The sequence below is a fragment of the Dermochelys coriacea genome, chromosome 2 (genome assembly GCF_009764565.3).
Source record: "Dermochelys coriacea isolate rDerCor1 chromosome 2, rDerCor1.pri.v4, whole genome shotgun sequence".
In the NCBI taxonomy this organism is placed as follows: Eukaryota; Metazoa; Chordata; order Testudines; family Dermochelyidae; genus Dermochelys; species Dermochelys coriacea.
Window position 1 is genome coordinate 235,345,223 of NC_050069.1, and position 21,666 is coordinate 235,366,888.

The following is a 21,666-nucleotide window of genomic DNA, read 5'->3' on the forward strand; positions in this document are numbered from 1 at the left end:
CTGAAGCGTTAGTTATGAAACCAAGTACAATGCAGTGGAAGAGGTCACAATAATGTCACAATTATCTTGATGGATCATCCTCATTTCTCAAAGATGAGAAGTGAGGCTTGGTTTACACTGCAAAGTTTTGGCGGCATAGGTATGTTAGTTAGGAGTGTGGAGAAAAAAAAAAAAAAAAAGAAGTCACACCCTCTGTGCCAACATAACTATGATGGGTATAAACTGGCCACCAGGAAGTTTAGACTTGAAATCAGACGAAGGTTTTTAACCATCAGAGGAGTGAAGTTTTGGAATAGTCTTCCAAGGGAAGCAGTGGGGGCAAAAGATCTATCTGGTTTTAAGATTCTACTTGATAAGTTTATGGAGGAGATGATATGATGGGATAATGGGATTTTGGCAAGTAATTGATCTTTAAATATTCAGGGTAAATAGGCCAAATCCCCTGAGATGGGATATTAGATGGATGGGATCTGAGTTAACAAGGAAAGAATTTTCTGTAGTATCTGGCTGGTGAATCTTGCCCATATGCTCAGGGTTTAGCTGATCGCCATATTTGGGGTCGGGAAGGAATTTTCCTCCAGGGCAGATTGGAGAGGCCCTGGAGGTTTTTCGCCTTCCTCTGTAGCATGGGGCATGGTTGACTTGAGGGAGGCTTCTCTGCTCCTTGAAGTCTTTAAACCATGATTTAAGGACTTCAATAGCTCAGACATGGGTGAGGTTTTTCATACGAGTGGGTGGATGAGATCCTGTGGCCTGCACTGTGCAGGAGGTCAGACTAGATGATCAGAATGGTCCCTTCTGACCTTAGTATCTATGAAAACAAAACAATCATGCCCAATCTACATGAAAGGGCCTTTAGATATGGGCAGTCCCAAATGTACAGTTAGATAAATATTACAAATTTTTTTTGCTAAGATTTGTTTGAATAACCACCTCTTTAATTTACTTTCTACAAACATTCTTCTCAGTGATTTATCTGAAAGATTATTTGCAGAAAGTGAAAATTTCAGAAATATTCATGTAAATATAGGCTCACATAAGGTTCATGCTGGAAGAGTTAGCACAGTCATCTTGAAATCTCTATGATTTTACTACTAATTCCACTAATCTAGTCAGGAAACAGAAATACCACCATGTGAATTAGGTGTCCAGTTGTACAATCCAAACAGTCATAGTAATAGTAAACAAGCTATAGGTTGATATATATTTGCACAAAATATCTGAGCAATTCTAAATAATTTATACATGCTTAAAATAAGTATTTACAGATAATCTTCACACTGAAAAAGGGCTAAAATTGTTAATCATCATCAGTCTTATCTGAATGCAATGCTCCCTCTGATCCTTACACTTAAGTCAAATGTATTAGGAGATAACTATTTTGTGTTATTTGTTTGATTTTTGCAAAAAGAAAAAAAGATTTATTCTAAAAACAAACAAGATAAACGGTACCAAGAGATCCAAGTCTTCTGAATTAAACAAGCCACAGCTCCCTGGAAGATGAACAAAAGGCCACCACTAACTATGAATAATATAGACTGACCATAATTTCTGTTCAGAATTGGCTTTAGAAAATATGTGGTTACAAAAAGTAAGTTTCAGACTAGGAAAGTGTACTTTGCTGAAAGAATGCATGAACAGTGCAGAGTGTCCATGGTGCTGAAAGGCTAGAGTTAAATATGGTTTGGCAAGAGGTGGAAAGGGATAAGAACAAGGGCTGGATTGTGCACCATTAGGGTCAATAGGAGCTTTGGCATGGACTTCAATGCAGGATCAGACCGCCAAGCACATTTTCACAGATAGAGTAGGGCAAGTTAGGGAACAAACAGGAGTAAATATGTAATTTTATAAGAATGATTCTCTTTCTTCTTGAAGTTCCTTATCTCACTGAAAATCAGTTGTTTTAGTGAGCCATCCCCTTTCAGAACTATAATTGTAAAGAAAAAGAAAGATTTCATACTATAATACATAACAAGTTTGTGCACGCTATTGGAAAGTTTCCAATTATCTATGATAAAAGGACAGTTAAGGGCTTGTCCACACAGAGACTTCTTAGTGTGTGGCAAAGTAGAGCGTAAAACTACTAGATTTTACTAGATTGTGTACTAGATTGGCCTGCACTCAGTTGCCATGTGGACTCCATAGCAAACTCCAAAACTTTTAGTACACAGTAGCAGGGTCCACATGTGACTTAATGTGCTGTAGATTTACACCCCAGCTTGTCACCCATTTAGTCTGTGTGGACAAGCCCTAAGCTTTGGACATAGTTGGAGTTTCTCAAAGATGCCTGGGTCTAACACCTTCTTTTATTTTGATGAAGCAATTCATTTTCATAACATGAGATGTCAGACAGGATATTTCTAGTTGATAGCTGGCTTTTGGGACATTTAAATTTAATGTCTTATGCCTGATGCTTTGCAGCTGAAACATGATTTAATTGTTCTGAAATTTTCCACCTACTGGATTGCTTAATTTCTCATTTGCTATACATGGTGTTATATGGTGCCTTTCAGCAGACTGTACAGTATACACAAATGGATAATCTCACCCCAAAATTTAAATACAGCTACCTCCAGAGTGCAGTGGAACTTAACAGTTGTGGCAAGGCACCCCTTCTGCCTTGCCGGGCTTAGCACTCCCTCCTCCGACAGGGCCTGGGGTAAATCAGCCCCCCCCACTCTGGAGCATCTGTCTTCCCTCTTTGGAGTTTGTTTCTTAGAGCCTTTCCAGTAGGCCTCAGGGCAGGCCCGAGGAGTGCTCCTCTGCCAAACAAAGGGGAACAAGTCTATAAAGCACCAAAACAAGAGGGGAATACCTTTCCCTGGGGCAAGTGTTGTCCTCTCGCTGGCCCCTGGGGTGTCAGTTCTTCCCCTACACAGGCCTGGGTTTGGGGTGTCTCCCCTATGGGGAGGGCCGCAGTCTCATGCTGGAGAAGCCTCTCTCTCTCTCTCTCTCTCTCTCTCTCTCCAGGAGAGAGATTTTAACAGGTTTCAGGCAGCCCTTAATTGGACTCAGGTGTCCCTAATTGACCTGAAGTAACCCATTGCCAGCTTGTAGGAAAAAGGGCCTTTAGAATTCTAGGACCAACATACCTGTTTTCCCAGACCCTCTTGCAGCCATCTGGCCTGACTTTGTCACACAGTGCATAGCAACAGAACAAAATAGCGGACAGAAGTGCAAATCCTGTATCTAATTGGGAAAAAAAAAAAAAAAAAAAAAAAAAAAAGAGGGGGGAATTTAGGTAGGCAGGCGACTACCTGAGCAGGAATTTGTCTAGAGCAGTGGTTCTCAACCAGGGGTACGTGTACCTCTGGTGGGTACACAGAAGTCTTCCAAGGGGTACATCAACTCTTCTAGATATTGTCTAGTTAACAGGCTACATTAAAAGCACTAGCGAAGTCAGTAAAAATTAAAATTTCATCCAGACAAAGAGACTTGTTTATACTGCTCTATATACACTACACACTGAAATGCAAGTACAATATTTATATTCCAATTGATTATATGGGAAAAATTAGAAAGGAAACAATTATTCAGTAATAGTGTGCTGTGACACTTGTCTTTTTATGTCTGATTTTGTAAGCAAGTAGCTTAAGTGAGGTGAAACTTGGGGATACACAAGACAAATCAGACTCCTGAAAGGGGTCTAGTAGTCTGGAAAGATTGAGAACCACTGGGTCTAGAGCACCAGGGTTAACACCTACATTTATCAATAATCTGATTGTGTTATGCAGGAAGTCAGACTAGATGATAATTGTCCCTTCTGGACTTAATCTATTAAGATATGAAAGCAAAGCATTACAAAGCTCTGATTTTAAAATCAAAATTACTTTCATATGCAAGTAATGCAAGGCAGCATTCAATTATGTTACAAATACTACTGTATGCTTAGGTGGATGTCTACTTTGCATGGGCAGAGACAACTGGGGACTTCTGGGTACTTTAGTCCTTCCCCCCCCCCCCCCCCCAACACACACACACACACACACACACACACACTACCCCACCAAAAAAATCAGGTACTACAACAAACAAATAAAGGAAAGAATCTTGAACAGGAGCTCAATTGTCTGACATTATCAAAGACAAGTTTAGTCATGATACAAAACTACTCAATAAAGCATTACTTTTTTTTTTTTTAAACACAAGTAAAAAGAATGCCTTGCATAACTGAAAAAAAGGTTACAGACAATGATCTTTACACTGGGCTTCTTGAAATTAATTCTTCTACAGGTTTTGAAAGCTATCAGTTTTCTCCTTGAATATAGGTAAAATCATACACCAGTTAAGCTACGAGTCTTACACTGTGGATTGAAGCCATGTTTTAATACTAAGTAGAGCACTGAAACTATTCTTACTTAGAACATTCGTAGCTGGTACCACCATAATAATTTTTACCAACTTCACCACTTCTGAAAACAGCTGTTTGGCTTGGCTGGGTGAACAGATATATTTCTGAACTGACTTCAACAATCCCTCTGGAAGATTAAAGCTTATTTGAAACAGATGAATCCGAATAATCTAGTCAATCCTGGCCGATTTCAGAACCATATCCCCAAAGCATGTCTTCATCTCACATTTCTGTCATATTTGGCTAGGTTGTGAGAGCTTCAAGATTTTGAATGATTTTGTAGCCTGTTTGAGTTTTGATTGAATTCTAGACAATGTAAAAAAAAAAAAAATCAATTACTTCAAAGCAGATGTACTTATAAAATTCCTTTACTGAATTTGGGTAGATGGGTTCACCTGTTTCTATTTACATTTTCTTGGTAATTTCTCTTCCTTGGAAGCTCAGGCATTCTGGACTTTCTCCAAATTAAAACTTTTCTGGGGGATTTGCTCCCAGAATAAATCACTTTCTTCTGATCCGATGGACTGAAGTGAGTCAGTCATTTTCATACAAGACTGTCCTTCTGTTGCTGAAAAGTCCAACCCTTGCAGAGTTTTGGGTTGTCAGATTGTCTACCATGTTTAGGACTTTTTGTCATAGTTCAATACCAAAGAGGAAGTTTAGCTCAAACAGAGCAGTTTCTGTGCCACCAATTCAAACTCTTATTTCAGGATCTTTTGTTGCAACTTGAGAAGTTATGAAGTATGCACAAGGTAAGGTAGTTCTGAGAAATTGTAACCAATACTGCTTCTCAGAGAGTCCCTCTTGTTGGATAGAGGACATGGATACCTGGTGATGTACTTAACACTACATATTTAATGTCCTGAAATATAGCAACTTATTTGGGTAATTACAAAAAAAACCCTGCTAAATTAATTTTAAAAACAGTTACAAGAGTATCTTAGGTTTCAGAGTAGCAGCCGTGTTAGTCTGTATTCGCAAAAAGAAAAGGAGTACTTGTGGCACCTTAGAGACTAACAAATTTATTAGAGCATAAGCTTTCCTGAGCTACAGCTCACTTCATCGGATGCATTTGGTGCCCAAATGCATCCGATGAAGTGAGCTGTAGGTCACGAAAGCTTATGCTCTAATAAATTTGTTAGTCTCTAAGGTGCCACAAGTACTCCTTTTCTTTTTAAGAGTATCTTAGAATAGTATTATTTTCAATAGCATCCTGTCGTGCCAAATTCAAAGCATACCCATTCCAATGAGTAGACATAATTTGTGGTTCCTCGTGTGGCCATCTGATTGTTACACCTGATACTAAAAGAGAAGGGATCAAAAGTCCTCATGCAGAGGGGAAGGGGTGACATGAAAAACTTTATTCACAAAACTCATTAAAAACTACTAAAAAGGTTATAAAAATTACCATATTTACACAGAATGATATGAGTGAAATAAAATGAAACCACCTTCAACATGCATCACTAAAGCTTCATCACCACCAAGTTCATTCTAATATTGTTAACACACCAAATCAACCAAAAGTTATCCAGGTTACAAGTAATTTATAAAAGGTGTGATTGATCTGCAGCTGGGCCACAATCTACGTGTGGAACAGCCCTAGCACATCACAGTCTTCTACCCTGGCTATTCAGTTCTAGAGAGATTTTAGAATAGCTAATTTTTGCCTAACCCAGAAAAAAGTATTAGCCAGGAATGAAACCTGCTGAACGTGAGCACTGTATCTTGCTCCCAGAACAAACAGAAGAAAACCAGTCCCAAACTGTTGAAAAGCTGCTGAAAAACAAAAACGAGAGGAATCAAATGGGGGCAATGAAGGAAAAAAGGAAACACCATGTCTGAGGCTAAACAGAAAGAGCACTGCACAGACGCATCAGGACCGACATACTCACAAAATGTTTGGTTGCTATGATGCTGTGCAGGACCCTCCAATGCAAGTCACCAGAGTACTTAGAATGAGGAGATTTCTACAGCATCCTCCAAGCTGAGGACAAAGTAACCCAGGGACAGAGCCATCCTCCGGGTTGTATCAGGGAGAACAGAGAGGGTGGCATAATGCCACATCTTGACATACATACCACAAAGCTGCTTCGTGATCATGGCTACAAAAACATTTACCAGACCCTTCCAGGACAACTAACTGCCTGGGTGCACAAGAATCTCATCCACAGAAGAGAAGGCAACCAGTGATGGGAACAGAGGGTTCCCGCACTTGAAGGACAGTTCCTGCAAAAACTTTTTGCAAATGCTGAGTAGCCTGTTTAAGGAGTGCCACATGGAATTCAGCAAGAACCTTATCCAAAAAACACAGACTGATTTCTGGTCTGAGCCTCAAAAGCTGCTGCTGATTTCCAGCATGACAAACAAGGAACAATCAGGTGGGGCAGCTTGTCAGTCCAGCCTGAGTAAAGGCAGAAGACAGGCTCCTGGTGGAAAGACCTTCAGAAAATAAAAATAGGCTGAAACACCGTGTCTCTCAAGACCACAAGCTAAAAATGTCTGGTCAGGCTGGGCACTGAAGAGCCGTCACCAGGCATTAAAAAGGCCATTATAGAATGGAGGCAAATCTTAAACTTTGTAATCAACCAGGTGCCAACAAGAAAATGTGAAAGTCAAATCCCATCCCCCAACATGATGGAGGACAGAGAGGGCAAGGGTCTTCCAGGCCAGCAGGGAGTCCAAGTACAGCAACAGTTGAACAGACTGGATGCAAAAAGCCGCCACCCCACTGTCCAGGCCAATAAGCCCCAGCCACCTTCATCTAATGGCAACAGCAGCAAAGCAGGGTGTAACCAGTGGCAACCATTTAATCAAAAAAGTTTTTTTTTTTGGTTGATGTGCTGAATCTGGTCCTGGAGGAGGATCCAGACACACCAGCTGGTGCTACAACACTGAGGCCACATATTGCTAGCAACCAAAACCCATCCCTGAAAAGAACGTCCAAAAAGGACACCACGAATTAAGAACAAATTATTAAAAATACAGGAGCTAGGAACAGAATATGTTTGATCAGGATGAATCAAAGTGCCCAAACGATCCTTCAGCTGGTTGGCTAAGTCCCTGGATAAAATCTTATAACTGAAGCAGAGAAAGAAAATATGCTTACAATTCTGAAAAATCACAGAGGTCTCCTTTTTTGTGCAGCAGGGTAATCACTGCCCAACAGCAGCTAAGGGGTGGCTTTCTCCTTGATACACTCCAGCATCATTAGAAATAAGTCAGGGTCAATAAGATGTCAGAAATGTTTCTAGTATTGAGGGTAGCTGTGTTAGTCTGTATCCACAAAAACAACAAGGAGTCCAGTGGCACCTGTCAAGGTTCCTTCTCCACTCTGAAGTCTAGGGTACAGATGTGGGGACCTGCATGAAAACCCCCTAAGCTTATTTTTACCAGCTTAGGTTAAAACTTCCCCAAGGTACAAACTATTTTACCTTTTGCCCTTGGACTTTATTGCTGCCACCACCAAGCGCCTAACTGGGAAAGAGCCCGCTTGGAAATGTCTTCCCCCCCCCCCCAAATCCTCCCCAAACCCTATACCCCCTTTCCTGGGGAAGGCTTGATAAAAATCCTCACCAATTTGCATAGGTGAACCCAGACCCAAACCCTTGGATCTTAAGAACAATGAAAAAAAGCAATCAGGTTCTTAGAAGAATTTTAATTGAAGAAAAAAAAAAAAAGTAAAAAAGGATCACCTCTGTATAATCAGGATAGTAAATACCTTACAGGGTAATCAGATTAAAAACACAGAGAATCCTTCTAGGCAAAACCTTAAGTTACAAAAAGACACAAAAACGGGAATATCCATTCCATTCAGCACAGCTTATTTTATCAGCCATTTAAACAAAACAGAATCTAATGCTTATCTAGCTAGCTTACTTACTAAGTTCTAAGACTCCATTTCTTTTCTGTTCCCAGCAAAAGCATCACATAGACAGAGAGAGCCTTTGTTCTCCCCCCCCCCCCAGCTTTAAAAGTATCTTGTCTCCTCATTGGTCATGTTGGTCAGGTGCCAGTGAGGTTATCCTCTGGCCAGGACGGATTTTAAAAGGTGTTTACCCTTCCCTTTATATTTATGACAGCACCTTAAAGACTAACAGATTTGGGCATAAGCTTTCATGGGTAAAAAACCACTTCTTCAGATGCATGGAGTGACAATTACAGATGCAGACATTATATACCGATACATGAAGAGAAGGGAGTTACCTCACAAGTGGGGAACCAGTGTTGACAGGGCCAATTCGATCAGGGTGGATGTAGTCCACTCCCAATAATTGATGAGGAGGTGTCAATTCCAGGAGAGGCAAAGCTGCTTTTGTAATGAGCCAACCACATCCAGTCCCTATTCAAGCCCAAATTAATGGTGTTAAATTTGCAAATGAATTTTAGTTCTGCTGTTTCTCTTTGAAGTCCATTTCTGAAGTTTTTTTGTTCAAGTATAGCTACTTTTAAATCTGTTATAGAATGTCCAGGAAGATTGAAGTGTTCTCCTACTGGCTTTTGTATGTTACCGTTCCTGATGTCCAATTTGTGTCCATTTATTCTTTTACATAGGGACTGTCTGGTTTGGCCAATGTACATGGCAGAGGGGCATTGCTGGCACATGATGGCATACATAACATTAGTAGACGTGCAGGTGAATGAGCCTCCGACGGTGTGGCTGATGTGGTTGGGGCCTCAGATGGTGTCACTAAAGTATGGGGTATGATGGGGGGACAGAGTAGGCAACGAGGTTTGCTATAGGGATTGGTTCCTGAGTTAGTGTTTCTGTGGTGTGTAGTTGTGGGTGAGTATTGGTTTCAGGTTGGGGGGGGCTGTCTGTAAGTGAGGACTAGCCTGCCTCCCAAGGTCTGTGAGTGAGTGATCATTTTCCAGGATAGGTTGTAGATCGTTGATAATGTGCTAGAGAGGTTTTAGCTGGGGGCTGTACGTGATTGCCCCTGGTGTTGTTATTTTCCTTGTTGGGCCTGTCCTGTAGTAGGTGACTTCTGGGTACCCATCTCGCTTTGTCAATCTGTTTCCTCACTTCCCCACGTGGGTATTGGAGTTTTAAAAATGTTTGATAAAGATTTTGTAGGTGTGTCTCTCTGTCTGAGGGATTGGAGCAAATTTGGTTGTAGCTTAGGCCTTGGCTGTAGACAATGGATCGTGTGAGGTGTCCTGGATGGAAGTTGAAGGCATGTAGGTAAGTATAGCGGTCAGTAGGTTTCCAGTATAGGGTGGTGTTTATGTGACCACCCCTTATTTGCACTGTAGTGTCCAGAAAGTGTGTCTTGTGTGGACTGGTCCAGGCTGAGGTTGATGGTGGGGTGGAAATTGTTGAAATCCAGGTGGAATTCTTCAAGGGCCTCCTTCCTGTGGGTCCATATGATGATGATGTCATCAATGTAGTGCAAGTAGAGGAAGGGTGCTAGGGAATGAGAGCTGAGGAAGTGTTATTCCAAGTCAGCCATAAAAATGTTGGCATACTGTGGGGCCATGCAGGTACCCATCGCAGTGCCACTTACTTGAAGGTATAGGTTGTCCCCAAATCTGAAATGGTTGTGGGTGAGGACAAAGTCACAAAGCTCAGCCACCAGGTGTGCTGTGGCCTCATCAGGGACACTGTTCTTGACAGCTTGTAGTCCATTCTCATGTGGAATATTGGTGTAAAGAGCTTTTACATCCATGGTGGCCAGGATGGTGTTTTCAGGAAGATCACCAATGCACTGTAATTTCTTCAGTAACTCGGTGGGGTCTCGAAGATAGCTAGGAGTGCTGGTAGCGTAGGGTCTGAGGAGAGTCCAAATAGCCAGATAATCCTGTTGTAAGAGTGCCGATGCCTGAGATTATGGGGCATCCAGGTTTATGGAATGTTTGTAGAATTCAGATGGCAGCCCATCAGTACAGGGGGCATTGCCCATAGAGAGCTGCTGGACTGCAACAGAAAGCTCCTGCATCTAGGCACCACTGCACATCACCAGTTAGGTGGGGTAAGCCCTAGTACAGCTCTGCCATTGCCAGCATATCACAGGATTCAGACAAATACACAGTACTGTAAAAGGAAAGAGCTGCTTTCCAGATCTCAGCTAGCTCAGTCATCAAATAACCATTTGGCAGCCAGAGACAAGAGACCTGCTGACAATCTGCAGTCTTTTTCTCCAACCCCACAAAAAACCTTGTGGGAGTATCAAGGCCATGCAGCTGGATACTAAGGACTGAACTAGGGCATCCTTCACCTTCTCTTCCAGCAAGCATCTCAGGAGTCAGTACTTCTCAGTTAGAGTTTGGTGAGTCAGCACTGGGTTCCCCACATGAAGGTCCAAGATATCTCATTCTCGGGCATACATGGCCTCATGCAAGGACCATGTGGTAGCCTGGGTATACCACTGGCAAAACAGTTTGATCTAGACTTTCATGACATACCACTACTCTCTCCATGACTCAAAGGGGCTTCTTCTGCCGCCAGCCCTCCCAGAGCACTGCGACTATCTGGGTGAAATTCAAGTCCTGTAACAATTTGGTATTAAAGTGCCAATGGGAAGGACAGACAGGAAGAAGGAGACGCACGCTGATAGAGACATAATAATGATCAGACAAGTGAGCGGGAGACATGGAAGACTGAACAAACGTATTCACACTGGCCTTCATGGTATAAAAGCGATCCAATCTAGCCCCTGAGATGTGGCTGGGAGTAGCTTTCAGCCAAAAGTACTGCCAAACAGTGGGTTGGAGAACTTCCAAACATCTATTAGCCCAAAAAGGTCTATAGGAGACTATACAATTCCCTGGATGACTGAGGGTGTAGCTCCTCATGGTTCCTGTCTAAAACAAACAGTGAAAATGAAATCCCCTTCCAAGACGGGTCACAGTCAAACATGGCATGTGCAAGTGTTTGCAAAAAGGAGACACTGTCTTGCCGCAGTGTGGGTGCATACACAGTAAAAAGATTAAAAACACTGCCAACATGCGTCTCCACTTTGAGGAGCTGGCCTGCACAATCTCCTTCACAGAGAGGATCTGTGTCCCCACAGCCTGGTAAAAGAGAACAGCGACCCCAGCAGTGACATTGGAGCCATGGCTCAAAAAAGCTTCCCCTTCTCATTCCTTCAGTTCTCCTGATTATCAGGGTCTGAGCATGTCTCTTGCAAAAGGACATCAGCCCATTTTTGTCTGAGAAATTCAAAGAGTTGTGCCCTTTTATGACCATCCCAGAATCCATTCATATTTGCAGAGCCAAAGTTGAGCAGCACTGCAGAGACTAGAAGGAGAGCGCCAAGGAGCGGAGAGAAACAACGGAAAGGGAAGTACTTGAGAAAAAAAAAAAGTCAATGGGAGGCATACTTCCTCAAAATACTCAGCAACTTTTTGAGATGGAAATGTTTCCTATGATCACCCAAGGTATCACTTAAGACAAGAGTAGCTGAGTGAACAAAGTGCTGTAAGTCAGGAAAACAGGCCTTGACCTCAATTCCCCGCTTCCCTTTAGTACTATACAAGAAGTCACTAATCTTCTGCACACTGTACTCACCCTTCCTATCTAGTGATGGGCTGAGATATCAGGAATTAGTGAGGAATCAGAGAGAGATCATCATCGTCCTCTCTACCTCTCTCAGACTCTGCCAGCTTAGAAGAACATTGAACTGCCTTGTGAATAATGAGAATGTTACACAAGGAGAGAGATTCAGTGGAAGAAGCTGGCATATCTATTTTCCCCAACAGTGATAGGCAGCACAGCCCCAGGCTGGGACCTGTTGTCATCACTGTAGCATGCAGGATTGGGGGCTTGAGGGCTCACCGTGCCAGGGGAAGGCAGCACCGCACTGGGAGCTCCAGTCATGGATCCACCACCCACAGCAAAGCAATTCTTCTTAGGGCACACAGCTTCATCCTCAGCCACAGCCAGAAGCTCAGGGGCCTCCAAATTCCTAGCCCTTTTAGAAATAGTCCCGCATAAATCTATTTTATTGGTCCGTTCTTCACCCCCATCTCTATAATGTGTGACTGCTTGCTCTGTAAGGAGAAGCTCCACAACTTCCAGGCTATCTTCTGTCCAGGCATAAGTGATGGGGTCATAACAGAGAGTTTCTCTGGGGAGTGCTGCTCCTTGGACAGTGGCAGACCACATGGGCAGAGGGAATAGTCTGGCCATGCAGATGCAGGCTCTGTCTCCTGCTGGTCCTTTGGTGTCCCAACCCCTCAACGCTATCCTAGGGTACCATATTCTTACCGGGGAATCCAGAGCCAGTTGTACATAAGTAGTAAGCCCTCAATTGACCAGGGTCACCACACAAGAAACATTTCAGCTTTTCAGAGATAGCAAACACTGTATAATCCACTCCATCTATTGCACCTTTAAAAACAGGTTGAAGAGCTGTTCAGGTTATTTAAGCCTGGGGCTGGAATGACATAACATGTTTCACATTTGGGTTCTTGCAATCCAACAGAATAATCCTAATAGCAGAAACAATGAAAGAGATCAGATACTAGGGTCTCGTTGTCAATGAAGGGGGAAGGGTGCATTGGAAAAAAAAAATCTATTTTAGTAGCAGGAATAAATAAGGAAAAAACTGGAACAAAAAAAGATTCCTTGACTCAAAAATCCCTCCTGTACGAAATGATTTACAAACTGCTGTTGGTCAGGAAAATCACTGCAAATTTGATATTAACAACAGGGTGTCCGGTGGCACCAGATTTTATATTAGCACAGCCAATTAGGTTTTATATTAGCACAGCCAATAGTCTTACCTACACACAGCAAACTGCACAGCGTAGGAGACAGCAGGCACACACTGAATCCCATTCTTGGGGGTCAAGCCACTAAACCCATCTGAAGTTGGCCCAATGGAGGAAACACCCCCCCCATCCAAAGGAAAAAAGGGTAGGAACACAACACCCCTAAAACAAAGAAACAGCAACAAACAAAAACAAACACAGACTAACAGAAAACCAGCTAGTGCACATAGCACATACCAAACAGAGTCTCACACTCAGAAACTTCCACAACCCCAAGAGAGATAATCAGTGGTCTTTGTGGAGAAGGAGGGAAATGGCTAGCCTGGCTGCAGAAAGAGTGGGAGAAGCACAGACAGGTGAGCCTTACACCGGCCCACAGAATTCCTCTTCACAAGAAGAGGAGACCCTGCTTGCTAAACCACTTCCCTGACAGAGAAGAAAGGAGCCAGGGCCTGCTGCAGGACATACCTAAAAGCTGGCCTCAGCTACCAAGAGCCAGCTGACAAAGAGACCATCAGCAGCTGAGACCATCAGACAACTGTACCCCCACCTGGGCTGATTAGAACAAACTGAGTTATCAGGAGACTGTTGTTGCTACAGTAATTAGATAGTGTAACACAATATTCAACTGCTATTTTTTTTTTTTAACTCCAGCTCCCTCAAATAAAAATAGTTGTCTATGCTCCTGCTTTAAAGTCTATTTAAAGACTAATGTGTTTTATTTAGGTTCATAATTGTTTCTTTGCATCTTCTGCCCCGGATAAGAATTGATTCCTTTTGGGATAACCACCTTTGATCTTAAAACTTCAGGATGGTGAATCCACTTTTCCCAAGAGAAATAAAAACAGAGACCTGGGTCAGAACTGATTCAAGGAGTCAGCTCCTGATCGGAGACCTCTAAATGTAGCAGATACAAGTAATCTTGAATGTGGCAATCTTTAATTTATTTATTTTAGTCTGGCACTTTTACACTGAAAATTGTGCCCATATAGATCAGAAGCCATGAATAAAGAAGTCAGCTATGTGATTGTTTAGTTCCTAGGCTCAAACAACAGCAGAGTCTGAGTGGAAGTGTCAGGGCTCTGGTTGGCCCTCCATCAGAGTACACTAGTATAGTTGTCTCTGTCAATGGCTGCCAATACTTACTATCATTTTGGTAAATAACATTGGAGCCAAGGTCAAACAGCAAGGTAGATTAGAGGTCCTAATGACAGGATTAGAAACCTATGACAACAATGGATAAATACATATGGATATTTTGCAGGTCCTCTGAAGAAATGAAGTTCCCAGAGCTAACTGCCAACCTTACTGACATGGAGGACTCCATTTTGAAATGCTACTTCTATATTCCTGACTTGATAAGTTTCACTTCCAAAACCTCATGTAGGTTTTGCTTGAACTTGTGCGAATAAGAGAAAGAACTGGAGAAGAGTTATGGAAGTGGGATAAACAGCAGAACAATGCCAAATGTAAAACTTTAAACAGATTTTGCTACTTATCAATCTAACCAAAGACAGAGAATACTTAAATGGCAGTCAAGCATCCAGAATGATGCATCTATACTTACAAAAGGCAGGAATGGTAGCTAGTTTCAATGTTAGTACTATTAGTGGAAAGCATGCATACTAAAGCCTTGATCCAGCAAAACGCTTAAAGCACGTGCTTAACTTTAAGCATGTGGATAATTCATTGAAGTCCAGGGACCACTCACATGCTTAAAGTTAAGCATGTGCTTAAGTGCTTTGTTGAATCAGAGCCCAGGAGATCTGATTGAACAAATAGTTGACAAACTGCATACAAGACAAAATGAATGCATAATGCTCCTAACTTTTACAAGAGAAGTAGTTAATTGTATTTAGCTTCTTGTCAATCTGCTGCATTGCATTTAAAAATATATTTGCAGCATGGTCCATACTCACCAGTGTGGCACCTCCTGCTGGTCATCTTGGGAATTAGCTCTTGTCCAGCCCAGAGCACCCTCTGAAGGCTGGTGGCTCACATGCCTCAGGCCTCCATGTCCCTCCCAGACCCCAGTGCCCCTTTTACATCAGGGTTCTGCCCCAGCAGTACTCCCACATGCTGGGTCTCCCCTCCCAGGGGAACCCCCAACTCTCTAAACCCACCTCACCTCAGTGGCTACTGCCAGTCACCTTTAGCCTCTGCTCCCTGGGGCAGATTGCAGTCTGTAATGACCACTCATCATTGGCAAGGAGTTAGGATCTGCTGCCTTTGCCTATTCCCAGGCTGTATTTCTGAAGCCCCAGTACCTCTGTAGGCCTTCAACAAGGCCTGCAGCCTGAGGTTTTACTAGGCTGGAGCACCTCAGCTCCTCTTATCCTTCCCCAGCACTGCTCTACTTCAAATACCTTGCTCCTAGGCAGCTAGCCCTTCCCCCTCCAGGGCTAGAGAGAGATGCCCCCAGCCCTCTTATAAGGGCCAGCTGGGCCCTGATTGAGCTGGCCAAACCTGTGGCTGCTTCCCCAATCAGCCTAGCTTGGCTGCTTTTAATTCCTTTTGGGTCCCCAGGGATGTTTTAAGCCCTTCAGGGCTGGAGAAGGGTGACCACCCTGCTATAATATTATTTCCTGTTTCATAACAAACAACAATAATTTAATTGAAGTTCTTATAAAGCTCTACTTAGTTTTTATGTAAACATTTTCAGTGTGAATGGAATTGAAGGAACAGGATTCCTATCAGTCTGTTTTCCCATAAAATAAAATTACAAAGTATATTATTTTTCCTAAAAAATGTCATACTTACCATCTTCATACAAAGAGCACGTTTCTGTTCCGGTTGGAATTTTTACAATATTAAGATCTGTTTCTTCCATCTCTGCAGTAGACTGGGAATGTATCTGGGGCTAGTATGAAACATTTTTTCATTAAGGCTGATTAAAAGCTATTGGTTGATTAAATAACAAGAAACTTGTTAAGTTACATTTAAAGTTATTGTGTGAAATTCAAGCAAAGATATAAAAGCATCCATAAAACCATCAAATACTATAAAGAGTGGAAATAGGAAGTTACACAAACAATTCTGACACCAGCCATGTCTCACTGATTCTTTGTATTCCCTTGTTTGTGTAGATCAACCTGCTGTGTCTTGTTTTATACTTAGATTGTAAGCTATTTGGAGTAGGGACCATCTTTTTGTTCTGTGTATGTACAGCACCTAGCACACTGGGGGTCTTGGTCTATGACTACAGTTTCTAGGCTCTATAATAACTACAACATGTTGCAAACAAATACTGAAATATTCTCAGTGAGGAGCATTTAAATAACCATAAATCTGCCCTAGTTTTTGTGTTACCATTTTTTGGCCTGGTTCAACTTCCATGGAAATAGTGTTAATACTTCTTTTGATTTTTTTAGAAGGGGAATGGTCTCTTACAGATCTTTTTAACATTTGTGACAGGGTCAGGCCAGATGGTTACAAAAGAGTGCTGGAAGGCAGGTATATTAGTCTCAGGATAAGTAGGGAGGAACCCTGCTCAGGCAAGGTATGGACAGCAAGCCCAGGGGTGTGGGGGAATTCTGAGGTTGAGAGGAATACCCTGGCCCACTACTATGTGGAAGCACAGAACCCTCCGAGGCAGAGAAGGAGCTCTGTCACAACTGGTGTCAGTGGTGGGATTGTGTGACAGTGCAGCAGACTAAGCCAAAAAAGGAGAAAAGGGGGATTTTCTTGTCCTCACCACAATGGACAATGTGGTGAAGGCACTTGTACAGGCCACAGTGACCAGCAGGAGGCCACCTAATCCCAGACAACAGCCCAGCAGGAATCAATGGGGTTGCAGCACGAGACCAACCAATTGCTGATGAATCAGGCTGCCCAGGACCGAGCCCACCTGTGAGAGGTGATGAACCAACTGAAAGCCCTGACCACTCTAGCCCATGGGCCCAATGGGACGCGAGCCCTAAAGGCCACCGGTTACCAACCAAAGATGACTGTGGAAGACTATGTGGAAGCGTACCTCGTTACCTTTGAAAGGTCTGCATTGTGTAAAGCCTGGCCCCAGGACCAGTGGGCTGACATCGTCACCTCCTTTTTGTGTGGGGAGGCCCAGAAGGCTTACCATGATATGCCTATAGAAGTGGTGTCTGACTACCCCCAATTGAAAGCGGAGATCCTGGCCCATTTGCGGGTGATGGCAGCGGTGCGGGCCGAGAGGTATCACAAGTGGAGCTACGAACAGACCAAGCCTCCAAGATCCCAACTATTTGACCTCACCCACCTTGCACGGAAGTGGCTGCAACCCAAGGCCGATAGTCCTGAGGAGATTCTGATCATAGACCAGTACACGAGGGGACTGCCACCAGACCTTGATGCAGGGGTGAGCCAGAATGACCCCTCCTCCTATGACGAGGTGGTTGCACTGGTGGAGAGATGGATAATAGCCAGGGAACTTTCATGATCACCTAGGGAAGATTCATTCTGAATCAAACGATTGGCCCCGATCTGGGAATTCGGACAACCGAGCACCTAGGAAGGTCTAGGTGGGAGAAGAGGGGAGCCAAGGACCAGCCAGGGGCCATGAAGGGACAGAGTGACCTGGGCAAAGAGGACTGTGGGGCCAGTCCCCCTAGCCCAAAGGACAGGGGGGTGACTAGGGCCATGTATAGATATTATGCATGCAGAGAGTTGGGGCACATACCAGCCCGGTGTCCCAGCGCTGAGGAGCCCATGCAGTGTAACCTGGGGAACTGGGAAGACCAGTGCATCCTAATCCACTTTGTGGGGATTGCGGTAATGCCACATAAATATACAAGGCCGATGAAACTGAATGGGGTAGAGACCATGGCGCTTGTCCATGGGGCAGTTAGTTATTACCCCACTATCCCGGTAAAGATTGAGATCCAGGGGAACATTACTGGGGTTCCCATACCCTAAACTCCCATACCCTGTACTCACAGGGAGAGATTTCCCAGGGTTTGGAAGCTTGCTCCCACCAGAGGGGTTGGAGGAAGGAGAGCATCCTGAAATTAATGAATCATCCACAGCAGAATGCCACCCCCTGATTTTCTCTGACATATCTCAGGATCTGTTCCCCATTCCCAGGAGGGTCAGGAATTCCAAACAGGAAAGGAGGGCAGCTAAGGCGTTGGGAACCTGGATTCTGATCCAGGGCCAGAAGGCCGCACTCATAGGCATGCAGACATGGGCAGCAGATATGGAGTCCGCTCCAGCGGGAAAGGGACCCGAGGCTGGTCCCAACCGTGACGCCACCAAGCTGGCAGAGGGGGCAGAGCCAGGCCCCCTGGAGCTTGGGCAGGTTAGTTCTGATAGAGAGAATTTTGGGCTTGACCAGGCAGAAGACCTGAGATATGATAACATCAGGAAGGAGATGGCTGAGATAGATGGGATATCCATAGACAGAAAGGCCCGGGGACCAGGACCCTACTTCATGATCAAGAAGGATCTCCTGTACCAAGTCATACAAATGCAGGGGCAGGAAGTACATCAGCTCCTGGTACCATGAAATCACCTGAGGGCGGTGTTAATCCTTGCCCAAAGTCACCTTTTTGGAGGGCACCTAGGGGCAGAGAAAACCCTGGCACGAATCCTATGAAGGTTCTTCTGGCCAGGAATACACAAAGAAATCCAGCGGTATTGTGCCTCTTGCCCCGAGTGTCAGCAACACAGTCCCCGTCCCCACTTGAGGGCACCTTTAGTGCCTCTGCCAATCATAGAAATCCCATTTGAATGGACAGCCATGGACTTGGTGGGCCCCCTGAAGAAGACGACCTGAGGCCACCAGCATGTGCTTGTTGTCCTGGATTATGCCACCCAGTACCTGGAAACCATTCCCCATGGAACACGGCCTCCAAGTTGATAGCAAAGGAGCTAGTGGAGATCTTTGCCCGTGTAGGGCTGCCAAAGGAGATACTGGCCGACCAAGGGACCCCTTTCTTGTCAAAATTGATGAAGGACCTATGTGCTCTACTCCATGTCTACTACCTGCACACTGATGGTCTCATGGAAAGGTTCAACATGTCCCTCAAAGCCATGATAAGGAAGGTGGTAAGTCAGGACGAAAAAGATTGGGACACACTATTGCCTCATCTCATGTTCGCCATCCAGGAGGTTTCTCAGGCTTCCACTGGGTTTTCCCGCTTCAAGCTATTATACGGGCGCCACCCCCGTGGCGTATTAGACGTAGCCAGGGAGATCTGAGAGGAAGAACCCAATGTGGCGAGAAACATAACTGAGCATGTGCTACAAATGAGAGACCGGATAGCGTGAGTCACCCCTATCATATGGGAGCACTTGGAGAAAGCACAGGAGGCCCAATGAGATCACTACAACCTCCAAGCAAAGGTTCGACGGTTCCAACCTGGAGACTGGGTGAAGGTATTGGTACCCACGGCAGAGAGTAAGCTCTTGTCCCAGTGGCAAGGGCCCTACCAAGTGGTCAGACCTGTGGGAGAGGTGAACTATAAGGTCTGACAGCTGGGACGCCTAAAACAAGAGTAGGTCTAACATGTCAACCTCCTGAAGTCTTGGCATGCCTGAGAGACATGTGTAGTCACCCAAGACACCCGGCCCCAGGAAAGCAGCCAGCCCGAGCAGGTGAGGATATCCCCAGAGTTGACGCCAGATCACAAGACCGAGGCATCCAAGATGGTCAGCTGGAACCAGGATGCGTTCTCTATGAGATCAGGCCAGATGACCGAGGCATATCACCACATCCTCACAAACCCCGGGGAAAAGGTGACGATACGGGTCCTAGTGGCCAAAAGGGAGGATGTCAAGGCCAAAGTGAAGAGAATGTTGGAATTAGGAGTCATCAAGGAATCCCACAGTCAGTGGTCCAGCCTGATCATGCTGGTGCCCAAACTCGACGGCACCACAAGTTTCTGCAATGACTTTTGCCGGTTGAAAGAGGTATCCCAGTTTTATGCATACCTTATACCCCACATAGACGTGTTAGTTGACCGATTGGGCAACGTGAGGCTCCTGACCACCCTGGATTTCACAAAGGGGTATTGGCAGATTCCTCTAGCCCAGGGATCAGCAACCTTTGGCACGTGGCCTGCAGCGTCCACAGGTTTGGCCGATCACAACTCCCATTGGCTGCAGTTCGCCATTCCAGGCCAATGGGGGCTGCGGGAAGCGGGGCGGGCCAAGGACTACCTGGACTCCATGATTATCCATGCCTCAGACTAGGAGGCCCACCTGGAAAAGATAGAAGCAGTGCTGAATATCCTAAGGCGCGCTGGCCTCACAGCCAATCCTGCCCAGTGCGCCATAGGGCTAGTGGAGGCTAAATATCTAGGATACATTGTAGCGAGAGGTGTGGTAAAGCCCCAACTAAATAAGTTGGAAGCGATCCAAAATTGGCCCCAGCCAAACCAGAAAAAACAAACCTGAGCATTCCTAGACGTAGTGGGGTACTACCGGTGATTTATTCCCCACTTCGCCACCAGGGCAAGTCCCCTGATGGACCTGACATGGTGAGATGGACCGATGTGGCAGAAGGGGCATTCACAGACCTGCGGACAGCCCTCTGTAGCAACTCTGTACTCATAGCCCCAGACTTTACTAAAGAATTCATTTTACAGATGGAGGCATACAAAGTGGGGTTGTGGGCTGTCCTGTCACAGATGGTCAAAGAAGACGAACACCCAATCCTTTACCTTAGCAGAAAACTCCTTCTGAGGGAACAGAAATATGCAGCAGTAGAGATGGAGTGCCTCACCATTAAGTGAGCCATGGAAACTCTACAATATTACCTGCTAGGCCGGCGATTTGTCCTCATGACCGACCGTACTCCCCTCTAGTGGATGCAACAGAACAAAAAGAAGAATGCCAGGGCGATCAGATGGTTCTTGACCCTCCAACCGTTCCACTTATACATACAACACACAACCGGAAGCCGCCAGGGTGATGCGGATGGCCTGTCCTGGATACACTGTCTAGCAACCCAAGTTGCCAAACCCCATGGTGGTGAGCAGAGGGGAGGGATATGTGACAGGGTCAGGCCAGATGGCTAGAGGAGAGTGCTGGAAGGCAGGTATATTAGCCCCTGGATAAGCAGGTCCCTTTTCCCTTGGTAACTGAACAGAGGTTGCTCTAGGTTAATTAGGACACCTGGGGCCAATCAAGGGTCTGCCAGAACCTGTTAAAAGCCTCCCCTCCAGCCAGATAGGGGTGTGTGATAGGAGTTGTGGGAGGAAAGCTTGCTACTAGAGAGCTGGGTGGTGAGGATGCTGACGAACACCAGGAGGGAAAACTCCACAGGTACAGAGGCGAAGGGAAGGGGAAATCCTACCCAACAGGTTGAACAGCCCTTCTGGGCCATGGAGGTCTGAGGGAAGAGACCTCACTGGAGGGGAGAGACTGAACTAGGTGCCTGGTTTGTTACCACCCCGCCCGGAGACTAAGAGGCTCCCCTCTGCCTCCGCCGTCAGGGAGGAATCCTGCTCAGGACAGCAAGCCCAGGGATGTGGGAAAATTCTGAGGTAGAGAGGAATACCCTGGCCCACCGCTAAGTGGAAGCGCAGAACCCACTGAGGCAGAGAAGGAGCTCTGTCACACATTCTAAATAATAAATTGAATATTTTGTGTATATTCTTCTATAGTAACAAGTGTGGTGGTTT

At 44.8% G+C, this 21,666-nt stretch overlaps 1 protein-coding gene across 6 annotated transcripts in view; it reads right to left on the reverse strand.

The window, feature by feature from the left end:
- The window catches only part of C2H10orf67 (chromosome 2 C10orf67 homolog), a 168,865-nt gene that overhangs the window by 8,064 nt on the left and 139,135 nt on the right, over window positions 1-21,666 (reverse strand). For all 6 annotated transcript variants that reach the window (XM_043509453.1, XM_043509452.1, XM_043509451.1 and 3 more), the window contains one exon: window positions 15,827-15,926. In XM_043509453.1, coding sequence (XP_043365388.1) covers window positions 15,827-15,926 — 100 coding nt within the window. The remainder of the gene's footprint in view (window positions 1-15,826; window positions 15,927-21,666) is intronic.